The sequence below is a fragment of the Antedon mediterranea genome, chromosome 2, assembly GCF_964355755.1.
Source record: "Antedon mediterranea chromosome 2, ecAntMedi1.1, whole genome shotgun sequence".
NCBI classification, from domain to species: Eukaryota; Metazoa; Echinodermata; class Crinoidea; order Comatulida; family Antedonidae; genus Antedon; species Antedon mediterranea.
Window position 1 is genome coordinate 24,702,722 of NC_092671.1, and position 25,029 is coordinate 24,727,750.

General features: G+C 33.1%; 1 protein-coding gene across 1 annotated transcript; it reads left to right on the forward strand.

The window, feature by feature from the left end:
- The first annotated feature begins 378 nt into the window (after window positions 1-378).
- LOC140040760 (cell division cycle protein 27 homolog) lies at window positions 379-24,646 on the forward strand. The gene is made up of 19 exons (XM_072086924.1): window positions 379-489; window positions 1,372-1,447; window positions 1,760-1,907; window positions 2,322-2,447; window positions 3,034-3,131; window positions 3,651-3,811; window positions 4,263-4,486; window positions 5,695-5,806; window positions 7,505-7,602; window positions 9,852-9,933; window positions 10,314-10,521; window positions 12,421-12,593; window positions 13,133-13,285; window positions 17,173-17,253; window positions 19,092-19,219; window positions 19,483-19,729; window positions 20,542-20,616; window positions 21,092-21,263; window positions 21,804-24,646. Exons 1-19 carry the CDS (start codon window positions 466-468, stop codon window positions 21,917-21,919), a joined length of 2,502 nt encoding a protein of 833 aa, XP_071943025.1. The 5' UTR covers window positions 379-465; the 3' UTR covers window positions 21,920-24,646.
- The last annotated feature ends 383 nt before the right edge of the window (window positions 24,647-25,029 follow it).

Consider the following 25,029-nt stretch of genomic DNA (forward strand, 5'->3'; position numbering starts at 1 on the left):
ACTGGGAGGGGACTATTTGGAACAAAGGAACATTCTTTGATGATGAGGAATAGTCATTAAGGGAGGAGGGATGTCACATCACCTTCACCTCAGTGAAAGCTAGGGCAAATTGGACCACTGGACATCGACAAGTGTTTATAGTAACTCCCATTAGAGCAATTATTATATTCCACAAAATACCAACTTGTAAACAGTTAATAGATTTATATTCTCTCGTGTGTTACACTATTACAAATCACTGGTATTAGTAATAACTGATCATTAAATCCTTCAGAAAAAAATATAAGCACTACAATTATTGAGGGCGCTATCAAGGTCATCAATTTGCAGGTCAACAAACGTTTGTAGGTACTATATTATTCCATTCAAAATGGCGAAATTTGTTTAAAATATACCGACAGAAAGTTTACACAGTTTAATTGTTTGGAAATTTTAATGTAAATCTTTTAAGGATAATATATTAAAATGGTTGTTCAAGAACCGGTTCAGGTATGTGAGAATAAATTGTATAGTGTATATTTAACGTAAAATCCTTCAGTTTTTAGGGCTTTCCTCGTCATCAATTATGATAGGGAGGAGGTTCATTTCAAAACAAAAAGGCCTCTACTCTAGCCTAGGCCTACTGACACTGCGTTTTACCGGGCGGGAGAGAGCCGCGGCAGGCTCACTAAGGAGACTAGGTAGCCTAGCTGACTACAGTACACTCTCTAACTGAAAATTGGCATTCAGTCCTGTTGTGTTAATGCATATCGACTTGTAATAATAATAAGCTCACCTACTAGGCTAGCTAGGCCTAGTCCTATAGTAGTAGGCTATATATGCAGCCCAGCCTATTGTGTGACACTTTAATTTTTTATATTAAATTAAAATCTTAAATCACAATATTAATAACATCGAAACTAGGCCTAGCTAATTAGCCTAGCTAGGCCTACGCTTTTGCTAAATTTGGAGTCATGCTAATTTTTTTATGATAGAAAATGGTATCAAGTAGCCTAGCTAGGCCTACATACTAAAATAATATTTAATGTTAGGCCTAATTTTGATATTTAATTAATTTAATTGTTGTAGGTAGGCCTACACTTTTATACATTTTTAAATATTAATTATACGGCTTTACCACGTTACAGTATTGCCAAGAAATTGAGGCAATTTGTTTACATGGTCATTAATCTACTGTATTCAAAACAGAATGTATACTGTGTTACAACACCAACATCATGCCTGTACAGATTGTCTCTAACTTGGCTTACAGACTTTTGTAGTATGTAGTACAGCATGAAATTTGCAAATTCTATCATCTTGGAAAAGCTTTACCCACTATATGGTTGTTATTTTAATTTATTGTACCATTCATTACTTTACTTTTGACAGGCAACAATTTGGCATTGCTTGACTTACTATGCCTACCAAGATGCAATATTTCTTGCTGAACGTCTCCATGCAGAAGGTATGTATTTTGCTACATAACTTGAATACGAAAACAAGTTATTGTAATGATATTCTGCAGTACAATGTAATGTACATGCTGTCAATTGTCAATGTACAGTATCTGTCTGTGATAATTTAATTAAGGTATTGTGTACAGTAAATGGGTTAAAAAATGATTTCTTGGTAGCGGTTGGATAGAGTTAAGTAGAAGATTTTTCCCACTCATTTTAATTTATTTTATATATGATTGATTCAGTAATATTCAGTTTTATAGTCAAGTTCATAAGACCTTGCAACAGACTCGTTGTAAATAAACATTATTATTTTTTAGTTGGAACCGAAGAAACACTTTTTCTTCTTGCTACGTGTTACTTTCGATCTGGTAAACCCAACAGGGCATACACATTGCTTACAGATAAAGGATGTCGAACACCACATTGCAAATATCTGTTGGCCAGATGCTGTTTACAACTGAAGAAGTAAGAAAAACAAAAAAATAAGATTTTATTAGCAAATACATTAAAAGCATACAGTACATTAAAAGCCTAAACATGAATGCCGTCAGCTCAAAATGCCTACTTGCTGTGAAAGAAGATAGAAGAGAGATAATCAGAATGTAAACATGGTCACATTTACTGTACTGTATATTAAATAAAAATCATATAAATTAATTTGAATGTTTAAAATTCAATGAGCCACATTAAAACATACTTGTAAAGTAAGAAATATTTTGTTAATACACTATTTATCAGGGAAAAAATAATCACCCCTTAAGAATTCTGGTTTTATTTATACCCATTTTCTAGATGGTTTTCATAGATCCTGAAAAAAATGACATAATAGATAATTAAACCATATACTGTACAAGTTTGTTTTATAAATTGGCTTTGTAGATATGCAGAAGGTGAAACAATATTAGCAGGCAGTGTTTTAACAAAACAACACACACTAGAAGAGATATCAGCAGAATACGGAGAGCTTTCATGTTTTGTTCTTTCACTGCTAGGAAAAATTCTCAGGTACAGCACATACTTTCTTGTTAAATTTCCATCTAGCAACTTCCTGCAGTTTGAATAGATATTTCAACTGAGTTATGTTGATAAACAATAGTATTAAATTTGCTGTCTCGGTATTTGTTTGTGATATTATTTGAAATGACCCAAAGCTGAAAGGTAAAATGACTGACCACTGTTAAGCTAAATTGAACTCTCCCTATAGCAGTCATCTAATAAATGACAACACAGTTGGAGATATTTTTAAATCGCTGGATCCCAGTTTGTTCAGTACTACCATTATTGAATACTCATTCAACAATGAAATGCGATTGATGCCTTGGTGTGTATGAAGTGTCTGGAGTTTTTGCTAGGCGATGTCATAGGTGTATAGATGTACATTATGCAAGAAGAAGAATTAATTCGGTCAATCTTTCTCTTATTGCATTTGATGTCCTAGTACCGTTTGTATTTTGTAGTTAAAATCAAAAACTATAATTAATATTTCATTTTAAACAGATGTAAGCACTTTATTAAAGACTTTTGTGTTTGATTTCTTAGCAGTTTTTTACATACAATGTAAAATATATATATTTTTTTCATGTTTTTTCAGTAAATGTGAACGCCAACCAAAGGCAAGTGAGTGTTACAAGCATAGTTTGAAGTTAAATCCATGTTTATGGTCTTCGTTTGAGGCCTTGTGCCATTTAGGTATGTGTTATTATTTTTAACCTAATATTTGTCACAAAGTTGATAAAACTCTTTTGCACAGTAGCAGATCATGGTGTTACAAGACCCTCTTTTTAAAATGTAGAGATACGGCCTTACCACGTTAAAAACCGGTTCTCGTCAGATCACCAAAGTTAAGCAATGTTGGGCCCGGTTAAAGCTTGGATGGGAGACCATCTGGGAATACCGGGTGCTTTATATGGAGCTGGGGTCCAATTAGGCATTTTAAATCAGCACTGCTGACTATTATGGCAGCCCCTGCATCTAGTATCTGCCTCAGACGTATTGGCTTATGCCTCTCCTCTGTTTAAGGTGGGCACTGGACGAGAGAAGCCTTTGGTCAATGTTGGGACCAGCCAAAAGTGCTTTACACAGTCAGATGAATGTAAGACTAATTGACATTGTCATTTACGACAGAAGTCGGCCATATTCAGAAAAAATATCAATTTTAAATTTTTGTCAATGTCTTTTAATCGTCATTAATTTTATTTTAATTTCTAGGTCATAAACCTGATGCAGACAAGATTTTCCAGGTGTCAAACATGCCAAATCTATCCACCAATCAACATAACAGCTGCCCAATTATAGATACTGAAAACCTGTCAATTTCACAACAAAATCTTTCTTCAGATGTGATATCTATGGTTATAGATACACCACCAGTTAGTACACATAAACTTTAAGTAATGTTCTGGTTTTATAGCGTGGTTTAATCTTGGAAAAGAATTGATTACACCAATACCCTTTAAATTGTTACAACTTGTAACAAGTTGTAACCAGGTTTGATCTGCTGATTTATTACACGTTTTCATACATGCATACACGGACCGTGAGAAATTTTGGGAGAAAGCTTAGGTGCACGCTATTTGACTATGATTAATCAATTTAATACGCAGTAAGAAAGCGAGATATCTCAAAACAAGAACAGGCCTCTCATTGGTGTGTTTTTCTTGTTTTTTTACAATTTTCTGTAAATTCTCTTCACACTATACAAACCTGGTTACAACTTATTATTTTTTGCATGTGTAAAAAGGCTATGTACCAAAACACAGAAACTCTGACATATGTTTCAGGCAATTTTCAATAACGTTACATCATTAACTTCTTTTTAAGGATTCCATGACTAGCTACACAAATATATCAGTATCTGGTATAAAACCTCTCTCTGAGATGGTGACTCCAGATATCTGTATAGATGCAAACCAGACCCCTGATGCTTGCACAGGATCATTTTCCCTGCCATCCGCTCCTATGACAACTAAAAGAACCAGACCTAGAGTAAATCGTGGCTTACTTGGAGGAGGACAACAACAAATGTATAGTCCACTAACACCAAGGTATATTAACCATTCAGATTTCGATCTGTTTCAAGCATAAAATCAAAGCAAATTTGCTAATTAACTTTACTAGAAGATTGTGTTTAAGGGTCACTGTCTTTCAATGAGTATGTTACAATTATTAACATGTTATTGTTACTGTAGACGTTGAAATTCCGTTTTCATAATCTATTTTTGTTTAAAGATGCTAGACCTACATTTTTTTGACCTGATTTCAGGTCACACACTACATTTTATGTAAAAATAAATACCATATGGACCTATTGCGATACTTTTTCGTCTTTAAATGGTTAAAAATGGGACAAATTAAGTTGATTCTATTAATTTTAGCGGCCCACTATAAATCCCAACATGCATCGCACGCGGATTGATATTTTCATATTGCGATGTGATGCACCCACTTCGACCGATCGTGTAAAAGGGTAAACAAATAAAAGAACTGAAACTTTTCATCAAAATACCAGGTCTTCCCCAATTTGTAATTAACGGATTCTAGTCCTAGAGCTAACGTTTTTACGTTACCGTTCTTTACCAGCTAGACCTACAAAACTAAGCCTGACTAAGCTAGGCCTAGAAATGTCTGCGAGAGAACTTTCGACGCGAGCTACTTAGGTAGTGCATTTCTCTTTTTATCATAATTAACCTTAGGACACACATTTAAGACAAGAAATGACCTGGTTTGATGTTTTTATATTATATGCATTATTTTTACAAAACGTCAAATATTACAGGTCTAGTGTCTTTTAAACCTCTCTAGACTATGGCGAAAAATACTGTAACACTAACACATAAAAGTTCGCCAACAACAATTTCAATATGTGAAACTCAAACACTTTGTCTCATGTATTTTATATAATTGTTTTGTCAAAGTATTTTGTCTTAGTATGTACTGTAATGTTTATTCACAGTTTACTGTTGAGTGAATACTAAATCTGTTTGGTCTTTAGCTAATTCTCCCTCCTGGTTATTATTCATTGGTGATCAACTATTATTATAGCAATCATTTTACAAGGCAGATCATCCAACTATACAGAATGAATACTTTTTCTTCCATGTAATCACGGCACAGCATTAAGTAAAATAAGAGATTGAAGACCTCCAATTTACAGTGTCAAATAAATAGATACAAATGATATTGTATTAAATAGTTTATCCTCTACTTTTGATAACATGGACATTTAACAAGTTGTCTGTCTTGTTTCTTTTAGTTTTGGATTTCTACCACTTGAGAACACTCCAACTTTTGAAAATAATTCTGGTAACTACATCACTCCCTCATCACTAGATCTTCAGTCTACAGACATCAAAGCACCTAAAAAGGTGAGTTTTATTCCAAACATTCATAGTATTGGTATAAGTAGCATTCTTGTCACCAGCTAGTCATCCCTTCATAGAAAAAGTCTATCTGTAGAATGGATCCGAGGCATTTAAACAATGTAAAATTGAAATAATTTTTTAGGAAAGAGTTATATGATGCATACAGTACGTAGGACGATTCTGAATAATAAAATTATGATAGACAGTAGTGAACAGAATGAAGTACAGTATAACACAAAATAAAAAATGAATACATAAAGAAAGAGTTGCAAGAGGGGTAGCAATATAGCCTGGGGCAATTTTTGAATATTCCCCATTGGTTTCTTGGAAATTCTGTGTTTCCTGCCTAGCATGTTAGGCTTAGCCTCCTTGGAATATAGCCAATGTTGATGTTACCAGGCTATGATTGTTAGTAGCTTTAATATTACATTTTAATAAAGCTTTTGTTGATTTATATATAAATACAATTTGGAAAAAAACCAACATTTTACAATTTTTTAAGTAGATTATAAGCGAGCTTTTCCAACTTTTGTAAGTCATTGATTGAAACAGAAGTGTGAAATTTTGTATGAGTCAATGTGCCTTGTAGGTACTAGAAATAATGAATAGTTTTTATTGGTTTTTATTAGAACCAGTTGGTTGTAACTTTTTGGTCACTACGATAATTCTTATATGAAATTGTCTACATAAGACCATTACATAAAATAGTCGTGAGAGCAAACCAACCTGATTGTATGTCATTTACTCTTGAGATTTAAATGCATACTTTATCAAGCTTGTGAATCAGTTTAGTTTTGTATCTACACTCTGGCTGAGACATTGAGGCAGGCTGCATAGCAGTCTTTTAGTTCCCCAGGGCCTTACTCATGCTAGACATGACACTACAACTACTAATGTTCGCTGACTGGCACACAGTATAGACAGGCCCCATGAAAAAAACATATTAAAAATTTTTAAAAGTACAGGATAAGGCATTTTTCCAGATGTTTTTTATTTAGTCAATAGTAAAACAATTGACAGACTTTAAATGGACAGTAAATGAATGTGTTTAAACACAAAAAGTATAGTAATCCTAATTGAATGATATCCTACCGTATGAGGTGGTGTTGGTTTACTGAAGTAAATTCAAATAGGCATAATAACGTAATTAATATTGTGTGCTTGCATCTTTCCGGGTATCTGCCTTCATTCTCTGACCTAGTGTTATCATTATATTTTTTGTTTGTTGTCTTTTTTGTCAGAGTTTGTAGATAAATGTTATGAAATGAAAAAAAATAAAAAATTAATTTAGAAAAATAAATCTAATAATAATAATAATAATATTGAGAGGTTTTTAAGTCTGAACGTGATGATACAGTATTTCATGCTAAAACTGATTTAAGAGTTGAGGTCACCTTTCGATTTAAGTATCCTCTCCCAATATTCCGTTTATCACACCTCACCAATTCTCCTAATTCAACTTCAATTTCCTCACTCATTTCTAGGGTCACTTTTTTTATTCTGCCCTCAATTTATTTAGGTATTACTATTAAATGGCATATTTATTAAGCCTAATCATTACATTATATTGCAAATGGTTTTGCATGTGAACAATTTTCTGTTATGACGATCATAATTAAATATGATATTGCTTTTGATATAAGAATCCATGAATGATCTGTATATACACTTAGATTTTACTTTTTTTTTTCTATATACAAGGTAATTTCCAGAAAACCACATATAAAACCACCTGTTTTTAGCATGTCTGGTAATACAAAAGATAGTTCAACTATGCAAACACCAAGCCCACAAACAAGGTAAGACTACTGGCAAGCTTCTTTTCATTCACAGTTTATACTATAGTAAATGATTAATATTATTCATTTTAACAAAATAGTTAGTAGCAACACTAAAATTAATCCAGTAATGACAAATATTTAATGCTCTAAAAAGACTACTATTACTAAAGAAAGTTTCTGTGATTACAGTTGGATCCTACTATGTGTGGCTTATTATACAAATAATGAATGTTTATGAGTGTAATGGCACAAATAATGGCACGAGGTGAATGATGAAAGGTTATATCAACGAGGCAAAGCCGAGTTGATATAACCTTTCATCATTCACCAAGTGCCATTATTTGTACCATTACACGAATACAAAACATTCATTATTTGTTTTATATAACATCTAAATAAATTCTAGTTATTTGAATCAAATAAAAGGTAGCCCTACCCTAGCCAAAGCTTACTACATTTCATTCACACACATTGATTAAAAACAGTAACATTTGGTTTTTAATAATGTTATATTAAATGTTATATTTATATGGATTTCGTAAACACACCTACTTTTGTGTTAATTATGTCAACAAACGACCAAACAATCCTAGGCCTAGCAAGGCTAAAACGCCTAGGCTAGGCCTAGCCTAAATACTAGCATGGCCTAGGCTAGGTCTAGTAGCCTAGTACTAGCTTGGCTGAAAGGCAAAACTTCGACAGACAATTGGAACTTATCTAAGCTAATTATGGTTTTTCCAACAATTCCACGTCTTGTAGGGATGTCCCCATTAATTAATCAAAATCCTAAAAACGATCTAAAGCTAATTTAAATGCCTTTTTGAATGAAATTAGTACATAATGTCCAAATCGTACACAAATATCTGCTGCTGTTGCATATCTCGCGGTGGTGTTTACAAATGAAACTGAGACCAGACGACAGGTGGCGCTGTTGTATTTCACAGTACATAGCCATATCATATAGGATAATTTGTGTACAAGATTTTTTTTCATCCGCGAGACGTTTTTTTTTTCGTACACAAAAATGTTCGTTGAATAGTGCGTACTATTGCACGCCATGTGACCCACATTCGTCCAATCAAATGACAGGAATTTATATAGGTGTTATATAAATGGTGTATAATACACCACACATGGCACAAACATAATGCTATAGTACCATGTACGTCTAACCCTAGACACTAATGCATGTTAGTACCTATCAACATTTCAAGGCAAGTGTAATATTATGTAGAGCATTGTGTGGCATTTGATTCTCGGACTGTTAGAGTTGGTTTTTTAAAGAACAATTGTGACTTTACTTCATACTGTATAGTTCTAACAGATGATAGAACAATAAAAATGTGTTCTATAATAACTTTATAGTAAAATCCTTTTAACATTTGCATTGACCTTTATATAATGGACCTACATTTTGGTACACTAAATCAATTTGCTATGCATTATTAGATCAAGTACAATTTATTCAAAGCCACAAGTTTGTCATACTGTAACTAAGGAATATATCAGAAGAATGAGCAATTCACAATTTACCCAGAGCATGGATACCCGCCCTCACACGAACGGATGTATAGAATCTAAAGCCATTGTTTTTAAAACATCACATTAAATAGAATTATAACAAATATCAGTTCGCAATTTATAGACATTCATAGAAGAATATTCAATAACAATTTATTATACAGTGCATGTAGTAAATTAATTTGCAATTAGCTATCCCCATGTATACGGCACCGTACCCCATGTATACGGCACCGTACCCCATGTATACGGCACCGTACCCCATGTATACGGCACCGTACCCCATGTATACGGCACCGTACCCCATGTATACGGCACCGTACCCCATGTATACGGCACCGTACCCCATGTATACGGCACCGTACCCCATGTATACGGCACCGTACCCCATGTATACGGCACCGCACCCCATGTATACGGCACCGTACCCCATGTATACGGCACCGTACCCCATGTATACGGCACCGTACCCCATGTATACGGCACCGTACCCCATGTATACGGCACCGTACCCCATGGGAAACAATTAGCGTTACACAAGGAAAATCACAGATTGCTCATTCTTCTCTCGTACGTACTGTTTACAGTCAATTCTTTTCTTATTTTTAACTTTTGAATTTAATATTATTTTTATTGTGGATACAAAAAGTGTGATCTTTAACCAATTTTATTTATTTTTTTTATAATAAATAATATTTAACTATATTCTCCAGATAGTATTAAATATTTAAACATTTTTTATTTAGTGGGCCACAGGTGCTGTTTCAAACCCACGGTCTACGAAGAAGTTCACGATTATTTAGTAATGCTAATACAAATTCAGTAAAGGTAGGCATTAAACACATGCTTATTTCTTTAATAATGTCATTTTATTGTAATCATGTTGGATCCACAATGAGTTCAAGCCACTGCCCTTACCTCCTCTTGAAAGGAGGAAAATGTAAAAGTGGAGTGAAAGTATTGGCTCCTGTTCACCACTCTTTTTGGCAGAGTTAACTGTATTAAACAACATATTTGATTATTAGATATTAATAGCAATTAAAAAAACGAAACTAGATTGATTTAACATATTCTAGTATTTCAAAAGAGTTATGTTTAAGAAGATAACCGAACATAAAATGCCTGTAAATAGTTGTTAATTGACTATGATCATTTTAACTCTTCTTCTTACAAACTTCACCGACTTTTCATTTGATTTAAAAACCTAGGAAAATACTACAGGAAAACGAATAATAAGAGGAAAATCCATGTCAAAAAATGTTAAAGGGAAAACGAAAAGTAAACCGACAAAGCCATCTACAATGACGCAGCCCTCCGACAATGACATCCAGAAACCTGAGAACACACCATCAGATCTGAAATCAACACCAGTCAATCAACAAGCAAGGTTGCTCAATTTTCAAAAGGCATCAGCTGGTAAGCTATCATAATGAATACATTTACAGAATATTACTGTCTATTACTGAACTCTGTAAAGCCCAATCTGGGTATATATCTATTAAGTATTACTCTAATTACTAAATATTTTTATGAGATATAGTTTGTGTGACATTCACAGAACACCATAAGATTATGGGAAAAAAACATTTTTTTTGGTTAAAGATGTATTGTTCCAAAAAAACATGAAAAATGAATTTAATAAAATCAGACTTGATATCTAATGGTGATAATTTACACGTTCTAAAGCGCTGTCTACACTATCAACATTTATTTGACAAAAAAAAATGCCCATATATGGACATGTTGAGGTCATACCACTAGGATATTTAGGCAAATCATCACCATATTTGGGACACTTTTTTTTTGTCAAACTAGTTTGATAGTGTAGGCAGAGCTTGATGCATGTTCGGCTTATAACAAGTTTTAGAATGTTTGCTGACTAATTACGTTTAAAAACATCAACCTTTTGTGCGGGTCATCCAGGGCTCGATTTATCTTTTTCATGTTGCTAGCCCACTGGGCTAGTTCACTGTAGATTTCACTAGCCCATACATTATTTTACTAGCCCACTCTTATTATCGCACCGTGATAGCAGGGCCGCCATATAAATGAATTCAGGCATTTTGTACAATAGAGGGCGCACTAATCTAAACGCTCGAGAATTGCTAAACATTTACATAAATACTGTGTTATGCGCGATTTGAACGATTTGCGCAATTTAAAATTGCGCAAAGAATTCTTACGCAATTTGAAATTGCGCAAGGATTTTCTTGCGCAAAAATCCAATCGTTATTAGTCTTATTAATCGTCATTAGTACTGATATTGGAATTGAAATTATTATATTACTATTGGTATTTATTTATCCTCATATTATGTGTGAATATGGTATTTTATAGAACCATTGGGAATTCGAGATTTTTTTTATTCGTCAAAAAAAATTCGGGAGGGAGGCTCCCGGGAGGGTAAGGAAATGCGATATTATCTTTAATTTTGAATCATTCTTAGAAATTACTAACAAAATATGGGTGTGCATGATTTCACAATCTGTCGAAAAACCTTGCGCAATTTGCAGATTACTTGCGCAATTTAATACGTTGCTTGCGCAATTTGAAACACATGTTTCAATTTAAAATTGCGCAAGAAAATCATTGCGCAAATCGTTCAAATCGCGCATAACAACTGTATTAAACTATTATTGCATGACAAATTACACAAAATTGTATTTCTTTATTGTTCACATTATAAAAATTAACTTTGCGTCGCGACGCATAGTCTATTTCATGCTCACCATATTCACAGAATCGATCTATTGAGGTCTTTTTGTTGTTGGGCTTCAACCTAGCCGAGAAAACTAATTAGATTCTGTCTACCTTAGGCTAGGCCTAGAGAGCCTATTATTTATAGTATTAGTAGGGTAGCTAGGATAGACCTAGGCCTACCTAGCCTAGCTAGATCGCATTGGAGCACCTGGCCTACTCTACTCAACTGTTACCAAAATGGTAGTATCTAGCTAGGCCTAGCTGCTGAGCAGCCATCACGATGCCAAACGATGGCTTTTGATTCTATCTAGGCCTACGCATATTATAAAATATGGCCTCCATGGCCTACCTACAGGGATAGAGCCAGCCACCCGGCCCTACAAAATATCCCTAGCTTTGATCTGTGACAACCAGGCCTGACAAGACTAGACAAGTTTTTTTTAACATTGACAAAATTCTACTACATTTGGCCAATCACAGCACTGTCGAGCAGACAATTTTTCAGCTTATGAAATATTCTCACCAACCAACTCATAAACATCAGTTATTTGTATATTAATTTATGTTATGCTATGTTATAGATGTTATATAATATATGTTTTTAAAATTTTACAGAAGGGCTGATGTCTTTATTAAGAGACATGGGAAAAGCGTATTCATCATTGTGTCAATTTGACTGTAGAAAAGCAATAGCGCAGTTTTCTAATCTTATGCCGCATCATTACAACACTGGATGGGTATTATCACAGGTTGGAAAGGCAAGGTTTGAATTAGCTGAGTATCAACAGGTAACAACTTAAATCATCACAATTACCTACATTTTATTTTTGTGTTTAATAATAATAATATCTTTAATTTCGAAATGGATACAAAACGTGATTGGTATTTTTTCCAAGGCAACTTGTGGGTTTACTTATGGGTTTTTTAGTTTCCAACATCAGGGTTTGCCATATAATTAATCTCGAATAAAAGTGGTACTTAGAAAATGGTACAATCCATGAACACTGCCACCAATTGGTATACGGCATAGTAACCAAACACAGTTTAGACATTTTTCTAATCAAATTATTAAGAATGTCACTTTTTTAATTCCTTTTTTCACTTTGGTGAGGCACTTGTTATTTTGTTCGCATTTTTTTCAACCCGTTGTGTGGATTTTTAAACTCTTTTTTTGTTGTCTTTGTAATTCTCTTATGACAAAATAAATTAAATCAAAAATAAACCAGACATAATATTAAACTACTTAGATAAATGTTAATTTGTTTATATTAATATGAAATAAAATGTTGGATATTGACATTAGTAATAACTATTACAATATTTATAGGCTGTAAAACTTTTCAAAGAAGTAAGGCGGATAGAGCCGCACAGGACAGAAGGAATGGCTCTATACTCCACAGCATTGTGGCATCTCCAGAAGGAAGTGGCATTGTCGTCATTGGCTCAGGAGCTGGTTGAATTTGATAAAGCATGCCCTGAAGTAAGGCTCTAATAATAAAATAAATAAATATTAAATTGGGCCCGCAGTATATTAAATTTAAAACGAGTAAGTAAAATCCATAAATTCATCCATGTGGCTCCCTATTATATATATGGAATGATCCAAATAAATTCGCCCAAAACGTGCCTGTGTTATGTGCGCTGCATGCATGCATCACATGGATGGATCAGATTTCATTCATTTCAATCATTGTTGATTTTTTGGCTACGGGTTTTAACTCGCCATAAAAAAAAAAAAAAAAATGGGATGTAGGCCTAGTTACAGTAGGCCCAGGTAGATAGTAAATTCGATGACTTCTAGCTAGCTAGGCTATAGGCATATTGTAATTGTATATATCGAATATGCAGTATATAGCTACTGCAGCAGCTCTAGCAGTTCAATAAACTAAGAGTAACTAGGCCTGGGGAAAATACGCCAAGGAAAAGAGTCTTTGGTACACTCATTGTGAAAATAAGCTAGCTAGCTTTCCCCCATATATTAGATTTGGTTATATTGTATTATTTTAATAACCTACTCTAGCTAGTAGTATATCAACAACGGTGAAATGGAAATACGATGCATTATGGATATCATCAGAGTTAGGGGGTGCCAACAAAACATTAACACTTTGACTGCCAGAGGTTTTTCCAGTTAGAAACTGCCACCGCCAGCGTTTATAGCCCAATTCAATGTTTTTATTAAAGCTGATTGAAACTATGTATGTGATCTGATTTACATGTAATTTAGACTAAAATAATCATAAAGATTTTAGCTTTACAATGGTACCAAGAACGATTTTCAAATCGCTATATGTAAATCGTAATAGTAAAATGAAAGTAACTCACTTTTTGAGTTTTTCGTAGTTTCGCGCAAGAAAGTCGAGATATTCGCGATTTTCTGCAAGACATCACAATATGAAAATATCTCCCGGGGAGATAAACAAACAACGAAAAAGTTACTTACACGGCACCGGTAGGCCTATAAAAACAAGTTATCACTATCGAAAAATGTATTACATTTCATAAATCATAAATCTTACATCAATGTTTCGCCAAAATCCACATAGTAAAGACACCAGGCCTAGTTAACTAGGCCTAAAGTTGGTCCGGAACCGTTTTACGACTAGGCCTAGGCTATAGCCTAGTACTACTAGCCTAGCTAGTAAACTGATGATAATATTTATACCATTTCTAAACAAGTTTGTTGCGTGAAACTCGGCCACTTACAGTGAAACACCAAAACAATTTAGGGTATACATACAATAATAAAATTAAAGACTTCATATTGAAAATTCATCCATTATTTTTTATTCAGATAACAAACAAACATGCCAATCCACATAAACCTTTGTAATGCTTCGGCGGCATAGCTAGCGCGCGACCGATACACAATGCGCCAAACCATCGCTGTACGCGCTACTGTGATGCGCGGTGTATGTTATTTCGACACGTACCATTTTGACAATCATTCGTAACCAGATTAGTTACTTTCAAAAAGTAAAATATTCACGGTCCAGACCGAATATAGTGTCGATATTTATAGTATATACCAATAATTAACCTCATCTACCGGATTTCGTAAAAAAATGCGAAAAACGAAGATCTTCGTGTTTGGCAGTCAAGCGTTGTGTTTCCAAAAACGAAGATCTTCGTGTTTGGCAGTCAAAGTGTTAAACAGCCAGAAATACAAAAAAGAAGCTCCGACGTTTTTATTTAGAGCATTTTACTATTTTAGGCATACAGAACTAATTGCTGTAAATTTCCTAGAGTTGTCACTGATAAATACAATTTAACATAACCTACATATAACTTAAAAAATCCAAATGATAAATTTTACGTGAACGCAGTAAAACCAACCAGTTAAATGTTTGTTAAATAATTATTTTACATCTCCCTGGTAAAATGGTACCCTACGCCCCTATTTTTATGCCTCCATCATTGATAAGCCGAGCGGTATTTAATTATTTTTATTATTTAATTCGTAAATTTTAAAAAAAAATCGTTAATATAAATATGTGAACCTTTGTAACTTTTTTTTGTATATGCGCGGGCGCGATACTATTTAATAAGATAGGCTTTATTCATATCATTGGCGTGGAGTGGTAAACAACTATGAGCCTAGTTGATACCGCCTCGTAACTATGTATTGACGTTTTACTATAATATTGAATATGCACTGTTAGTGTTACTTTAAAAAAGGATGTAATAAAACTGTGTACAATATTAGTAGGTAATAGGTTTTTTGTGCCCCCTCTGTACACACGCCTGCCGGCTATTTGTTTATCATTTTAATGAATGTAGTACGAGTCTAACTCCAAATAAAGATATAGAACACATTTTGAGAATTCAAAGTGTTGATCTTTTTTAAGAATCTGATATTACCATGAATCATCTTTTTACATAATATACAGCATAAGCATGTACAATCTAATTTAATTGTCACACAATTGAATTAACAAAGGACAAGGATTTCAAATAAACTGTTACAAATAAACAATTATTAATGAAATAGTTGGGGTATTGTTGGGTCCATGGGAAATCAACAATGTTTAGTAGACTTATTTAATTTGTTATTTAAAGTTGAGGGTAGTTATTTTTTAAACATATTGGAATACCAAGAAAATAAAGAAAGATATGTTTTATGATTTCTTAATCACCAAGCAGAAATACCGCTGAGATAAATGAAAGCAATTCAATCTGTTCGCTACCGGGAATAAATTGAGATTCGATATAATTGTATTTACTATCACCACTAATTGTGTTTTTTTTTCCCCTCGGCGGAAGTGATCGACTTTATATTCAAAATCCGAATGTATTCATCGTTAAATAATAATTATTATTATTATACAATGACCCCACTTCTGTTTTGGGTCATGGTTTTCCTCTTCGGCATTGCCGAATTATTGTTACTCCATCTCCATTGCTACAACACACGTCGCGGAATAATATCGCTTAACATAACGATGTAATTTGACCACCCAAAGCTCGCACGTGGCGTGACGAATTGAGAACGACGAACCCGATGATTCACCCGATGATATGCATGATTGGCCACCAGGGAGCCGAGTCGACAACGAGTTGGAACTGTAGGGAACCGAGCAACGCTCGGTCGTCGTCGGCGGCTGCACTTACTGACCTGTCATATTTTATAAAGGAAAACTGCAAACAACATCGTCGATTTGTGAAAATGGCCCCTTGTTTTTTCTAGGCCTACCTAGTAGTATACCTGTTTAGCGTACTTTATTTACTTGCGAAAAACGTTGTTTGAATTTTATCGGTAGCCTAGGCTATCTAATAAATATAGAAATAAATATGATCTTATGTACTAGCTCCTCCTACTACTTGCTAATAATTAATACTACTAGACTAGGCCTATCTAATGGCTGGTGCTAGCTAGGCCTAACCCTAGGCCAGAGCCTACGTACGTATTTGTTGTAATGACAATTTAAATGTTTTATTTAGCTCTATTCTACTCATTACTGCTATTATAATTTATAAAATGGCCTAGTTTGTTCGTATATGATTCGTATACGTCCCGTATACGATATTCTTATCATGAATAAACAACGTATACGTTACGTATGCTAAACGTATACGACGCCAACTCTTTGTGGGGAGCAACAGAGTGGAAATAATGTAAACAGTGAAATCGTATACGATCCGTATACGTCGTATACGTTTTCAGCGTATACGGATCGTATACGGCTTTTTTGCAAAGGGTAGGTATAAGATGAAAGGCCTTAAAATTAGCTGTCTGGATGTGGTTATACCTGGCTCAATCTCTTTCTGGTCAATACATTTCTGCATTATTTAATCATACAAAGAACACCCTTAGTGTGTATGAAATTCTATTTTTATCAATTTCATTTTTTGTATGTGTCTCTGCAGACTTGGTGCACCTCTGGAAATTGTTTCAGCTTGCAGAAGGAACATGATATTGCTATAAAGTTTTTCCAACGAGCAATTCAGGTAAGAGTATGGAGCTTCTCACGCTAGTGGATTGTTAGTTCAGATTGGGGGCCTACCCGATCGCAGACTGTGTGAAAACATCCGATCTTGATACAGATAGATCAAGATCGGTTATCCAGATCAGGAACGCTATTAAACGGTTAACAATTTGACCTCTGTTTCTTTAATAGCCAATCTACTTCTAGTATTCCATTGGTGCCCATCAGGGTTCTGACTGTTTCAGTATATTTTTGCTTGGTTTTGGGATTTTTTTCACATGAGAATTCCAGAAATACAACCTCATTAGATCATTTTATTTCTGGTTATAAAATACCCATACACTACTCCAGATAAGGAACGAACTGGATTGTTTTCAGTTTGCCCTCTTTTTTGAACTTTTCTATCTGGATAATGCTAACCATTAGATTGTGTGTGTGAATACAGCCTATATTGTTTTCAGTTTGCCCTCTGTTTTGGATTTTTCTTTTTGGATAATGCTGACCATTATATTGTGTGTGTGAATACAGCCTATATTGTTTTCAGTTTGCCCTCTGTTTTGGACTTTTCTATCTGGATAATGCTAACCATTATATTGTGTGTGTGAATACAGCCTTTATTGTTTTCAGTTTGCCCTCTGTTTTGAACTTTTCTATCTGGATAATGCTAACCATTAGATTGTGTGTGTGAATACAGCCTATATTGTTTTCAGTTTGCCCTCTGTTTTGAACTTTTCTATCTGGATAATGCTAACCATTAGATTGTGTGTGTGAATACAGCCTATATTGTTTTCAGTTTGCCCTCTGTTTTGGATTTTTCTTTTTGGATAATGCTGACCATTATATTGTGTGTGTGAATACAGCCTATATTGTTTTCAGTTTGCCCTCTGTTTTGGACTTTTCTATCTGGATAATGTTAACCATTATATTGTGTGTGTGAATACAGCCTTTATTGTTTTCAGTTTGCCCTCTGTTTTGAACTTTTCTATCTGGATAATGCTAACCATTAGATTGTGTGTGTGAATACAGCCTATATTGTTTTCAGTTTGCCCTCTGTTTTGGACTTTTCTATCTGGATAATGCTAACCATTAGATTGTGTGTGAATACAGCCTTTATTGTTTTCAGTTTGCCATCTGTTTTGGACTTTTCTATCTGGATAATGCTAACCATTATATTGTGTGTGTGAATACAGCCTTTATTGTTTTTCAGTTTGCCCTCTGTTTTGAACTTTTCTATCTGGATAATGCTAACCATTATATTGTGTGTGTGAATACAGCCTTTATTGTTTTCAGTTTGCCCTCTGTTTTGAACTTTTCTATCTGGATAATGCTAACCATTATATTGTGTGTGTGAATACAGCCTTTATTGTTTTCAGTTTGCCCTCTGTTTTGGACTTTTTTATCTGGATAATGCTAACCATTATATTGTGTGTGCGAATACAGCCTTTATTGTTTTCAGTTTGCCCTCTGTTTTGGACTTTTCTATCTGGCTAATGCTAACCATTATATTGTGTGTGTGAATACAGTATTTATTGTTTTCAGTTTGCCCTCTGTTTTGGATTTTTCTATCTGGATAATGCTAACCATTAGATTGTGTGTGTGAAAACACCCTTTATTGTTTTCAGTTTGCCATCTGTTTTTGGACTTTTCTATCTGGATAATGCTAATCATTAGATTGTGTGTGTGAATACAGCCTTTATTGTTTTCAGTTTGCCATCTGTTTTGAACTTTTCTATCTGGCTAATGCTAACCATGTGTGTAAATACAGCCTATATTGTTTCCGGGTTGTCATCTGTTCTAATTTAAGTTATTGTTTTGGTTGTCAATCCTTTAATAATTTTATTAAATTTGTTTGATTTGCAGGTTGATTCAGATTGTGCTTATGCTTACATATTGCTAGGCCATGAGTATGTATCAACAGAAGAACTTGATAAAGCCATGTGCTGTTTCAGAAGTGCCATCAGGATTGACTCAAGGCATTACATAGCCTGGTAAATTGATTTTAAGTGGTTAATTAAGAGCATACCAAAGCCATCAAATCAGCACAGTTTCTGGTGGTAGAACAAGTCTTCTTGGATAAGGATTAAAACTTGTCCAGTGTCTTGTCACTTTAAAGAACCCAGGACCTTCTTTTAGAAGAGTAGGAGCTATTTTCCCAACTTTATGGTATGAGTTTAGAAAAAATGAAAATATAAAATAGAAGTAAAGAAATATATATGTTTTAAATGTTTTGTTTTAAACTTGATCTTAATAGGTATGGTACAGGTATGATCTACTATAAGCAAGAAAAGTTTAGCCTTGCAGAGGTACACTTTAAAAAAGCTCTGATGATAAATCCACAGAGCCCTGTACTCATGTGTCACATAGGAGTAGTTCTACATGCACTTCAACGGCCTGCAGAAGCACTTGAAATGCTCAAGAAAGCTCTTGTTCTAGACCCTAACAATGCACTTTGCAAGTTTCGCAAAGCATCTATACTTTTTGCTATGGAAAGGTATAAGGTAAGAAATATGTTGATTAGTAATTTGTTTAAGGTCTTTTTGTACTAATCTGTACCTTCTGTATGTTATGGTGTACCACACTGTAAAGATTCTTAAATCTCTGGAGATGTTGTATTACAATTGAGAATGTTGCTAGGCTTACGTAAGCACTGTTAGTGCTCTAACATGTTTGCCACAAGGATAATACCCTCTTTTTATGAGCATGTCCGCAAGTGCGTCTATGGTTTTAGAATAAAAGTTTTGAATAGTGAAAATGATCTTGTTAGGTGTACTACGAACGATCTGTTGTGATTTTCAAATCTCTTCACTAAACGGGGAAAAATCCTATTTAGTGTGATTTTCTGTTTTGTTTGTTGGAATTTTTATTCTAAAATAAAGTGATCAATCAATCAATAACATAAGGCATGATTAGGAAATCTATTTAATTATTTCCAAAACTTCTTTTTCACTGCTCACCACTGCCCATAAAGCTTGCCCCAAATGTTCTGTTCAAGCCAGCAGGCAAGATATCACTCAGATAAGACACGTGTACCAGTTAGGAAACATGTATTTTATTTTTTCTGTAATTTATCTTAATATATCAACAAAATCAAATTGCATACATTATTTTTTGCATCTAATTTTCAGACATATTTCTCAGACAAATTTTTACTGATGAGAAAAATTCTAATTTTAATTGATATACAGTATTCTATAATACAGAAAGTATACAAAATGGCAATCCTGCCACCTGTTTGTTTGCTGTGACTGCATACATTTCATGAAACAAAGCCTATTCTTAATTACTGTGTTCTAAATAAATATGTTTGCAGGCTGCTCTTGATGAATTAGAAGAACTGAAGCAGATTATTCCAAAAGAATCATTGGTGTATTTTCTTATGGGAAAAGTAAGTATAAAGCCTAAATTAACCTAAAAGGAACTACTTTTTCAATTGAAGAGTAGTTGTAGAGTGGTATTTATTTGACTAGCACTGTACCTGACTGTTATTCTTTTCTTTTAAGGTAGAAATAACCTACAAAATACCCTAAATATTAATTAACCAAATGCTCTAAAATAACCTCAAACTATGAAAGACAAATTAACATGTATGGGTTGTGAATCAGAAACCATTCAGCCAAAGAACAGAAAACTTTCAACATTATTTTCCAAATGTAATGTCATAAAAGAATACAATTTACTTTAAAGTAAAAATGGTGAGAAAAATGAGATCAATACACATAGGACATCCTTGTAACATGATGATGATTACGGTTGATATTTAATTTATGTTCATGCTTAGGTAATTAATGTTATAATCTGTTAGTGTATCACACTATTTTAAACATGGACCTAACTTCTACTGAAAATTGTAATTGCTATAGGTTTACAAGAAACTTGGTCAAACCCACCTGGCATTGATGAACTTCTCCTGGGCAACTGATCTTGACCCAAAAGGTGCTAATAACCAGATCAAAGAAGCTATTGACAAACGATATCTACCTGATGAAGATGACTCAGTAGCTGCCATGTATGCAATAGAGCATGTCACACCTGGTAAGGATCAGTGCTGTAACAGCTATGAGCGGTCATTGGCTAAAGGCTGCTGCTACACTCCAGGACAATAACGATCAATGATAAATAGTTAAACATACATTTTTCTGACAGAAAAGAAAAGAAATTAGTAAAGTTTTAATTTTAGAATAATCATTTATGCTGTCTTAAAATAATGCTTAAAAAAATACAATTAAATGACATCATGATCAATATATAAGAACATAAAGAGTAAAGAATAATTATTCTTATTCTTTACTCTATGATACGAACAATAAAATTGTATACTGGGTGTATACAAATAATATTTTCATTAATGACGCATCAATTTATTATTCTATAGTTCTAGATTAAACCTTTTTGATTCATTTTTTTTTCTGTAGGAAAAATGCATATTTATTAACTTATTGTCAATCATTTTCGTCCTAGTGTGGGTCTTAAATCCACAGCTTTAAGGGCCCATGAGCTAGCCCAATGTAACTACCCATTGCCCCCTGCATTAAACCACTGGTAATAAATACTGTTTTGGCTTTAATTTCTTAGGTGTAGTAAGTGAAGAGGAAAGCAACCAACTAGTTGATGATAGTATTTCACTTGATAGCCTAGCAGAAGGCGAGCATATGCAGCTACAAGCTAATGAAAGTGATGAAAGTTTATGACGATGATGTAACGATAGTGACAGCATACTACGAAGAGTATTGTACCACCATAATGGTGCTAATTAAACTCCCTATGTTGGTGAAATTCAACAATGTTGTCCAATAAAATATCCCTAAGTTTCTCAAAATTTTATTATTATTTAAGAGTAAATGATATTCAGGTGTTTTTTTTATATATACAATGCTTAGAAACAAATTATACTTTCTTTCATAATTAGTTTTGAAAACTGATCATTACATTTAAATTGTGATGTGACTGGTTGTTTAATTTCATAATATTTGATAATTACATTATAGTCCTAAATACTCCTTGAATAAGTATAGCCTAGCAATTGGTGCTTAGATTATAGCCATGGTAATGATGAAAAATCCATTGCTTGGTGCAATATTTGAATACAAAATAATGTATTGCATTTTTTTGTAATCTCAACTACTGAGTATCTGAAAATAATCTTCTATTCATATTGCTTTTGTTTTCACATTTGATGATAATTTAAACATCTATTGAAACTCGAGGATAGAAATCTGCAGAATTAACAGAAATTAACAATATTTTAGTTTACTATTCCAAAATCTACAAATTATTTTTGATAGGCTAAGAGTGCCAATTTTTTTTTAAATTAAAATATATGACTGACATAAATGTATCACTTGTTTTAAGTTCATTTCATGGAAATCTGAAAATGCTTAAACAAATCATGTTTAATTATTGAATTAAAGAATGAAATGAAATAATTTTGAATAAATCGAATCAAATGTAATAACCGCAGTTAAAATATTGAAAAAGTAGATATATGATATAATTATACATCAATGTTGAATTATTCGTCTTAGACTAGAAGTTAAATATAATGAGATGCGTATAGTAGTTACAAACTGAATGTGGACAGTCTGCAGAAATTGTTCAAATTACTTATATTAGTAAGAAGCAAAATAGTTTATGCTAAAGCTCTAATTTTAATCAGTAATTTTGAATTGAACTAAGCAAGCTATATAGAAAACTAGATGTTTATTGGAAACAAACAGCAACTTACTGGCAAACTCTAGCAAATATAAAAGATTTATTGAATTATCAATTATTAATATATATATCTCAATACAGTCAGATTATTGCTAGTTGCATAGCTATTTGAATTCTAGTGAATTCTATGTATGGCATTTGATTTTGTTTCTATTCCAGGTGACTCTATGATATAGTTATTACCATCTTGATTCATGTTTGCTGGTTTTGTTTCTATTCCAGGTGACTCTACGATATAGTTATTACCATCTTGATTCATGTTTGCTGGTTTTGTTTCTATTCCAGGTGACTCTATGATATAGTTATTACCATCTTGATTCATGTTTGCTATCCTCAGTGGATATTGTAAAAGTGATATGTCCTATCTTTTGAACTGAAATTTCTGGATCCAATATTCTTATATTTTAATTAAGACCTAAAGGATATATAAATTAATATATATATATAAATCCAAAGGCAAATTACTGAAAAAATGACAATGCTGTGGGTATCAGTGGCTGGATTAGTATATATATATACTAATGCTCTTGACCTAATATTCAATACACACTATAGTAATTAAACTGTAGGAATTAAAGTTAATGAATGAATTTAACTGTTAACCTTGCTAGATTATTGCATTCTTTCTAATTTGTGCCAGAATGCATAGTGTAGCAGTATAAAATTAGACACCCCCAATGTTCTACAAACACTCCCTTACTAATTTATTGTTTGTAAAAATGATATTAGGACATAGGTTGTATAGCAATTTATCAAAGTAATGTTTTATTAAACTGAATATATAATTGCAAAAAACAAAATTAGTTTTAAACTGTTTATACAATATTGTGTGTGTGTCATAATATACTTTGATATCTTTTCTATAATTATATTTTATGTTAATTTGATATTAGTGATAAGAAATATTATGTTAATATGTTATAATATTGTTATTAATTTACTATCTAGCTTTTTGTAGGTTTTTTTTTTTAAATTTAAAAAATACAATCACTTGTTCTCTAGAAGATCTAAAAAAATGTTATGATGTTACTTTAAAATGTAATCGAGCATTTTGAAAATGAAAATTGGTGATTTTACCATGTACATACATTTCTGATGAAATTATAAGGCAGATTTAGACACCATAAAAAATACACAATAAAAACATACACCTTTTAAAACATGAAAAATTGACATCAACACATTAAACACAAATGCTTTGGCGGGAATATGTAATGAAGGTACTATACACCTACTTAACTGCGCAACATGTACCAATAAAATAAAGAGCAGTATTTGTATCAAGACATTGCAATACATTGAAACAGTTGGAGTAGATTGTATATAACATTATGTTGTTTATTCAAAAGACTGTTTAAATGGACATTTGATGTGTGTATGTTGTACGAAAAAGTAGCAAAATAAAAATATCTGTGTTAAAATCATCATTTATTTGTAGCAGTATCTTTTTATATGTTGTAACCAACTAGTATAGCTATTTTCAACACTATATTCACATACAGTAGATTGGTTCAGCTTCCATTTCTTCCCAACTCGAAACGATGTCACACAACGTTGTTGACTGATCGCGTGTTCACCATCTATAACTGTTCTTCTCCGCGTATCAAGTTTGACCACTGCCTTTTTTTAATAGCCTAGCTTCCTGGCCTAGCAATTGTCAATGATTCACAATGAATAACTTTAATAAAATAATGAATGTTTTGTATTCATTGACAATTTTTCAAATCATGAAATACTCTCACCAGCACTCATAAACAATCATTATTTGTATACTAATTTACACATACTACAGTATGGTATGGACCATACCAATTACAAACTAGAATTTAATTCGTCACTTTGACGAATTATAGGTGATCATTTTTATCATTAATAAAATTAACATTTTTTAAACATGCACGTACGTTAACATACAATACGTAAAAAGTTGATGTACGCCATCCTATGACATGATGCATATACACTTATAGCGCTGAGTTGTACCTATTATCTGTCATACACAATATGTACAGTATATACTGTATATCTATATACAGTGTAGCATAGGTGAAATTACGGGACCCACATCAAGTTCTAATTTTTGGTATGA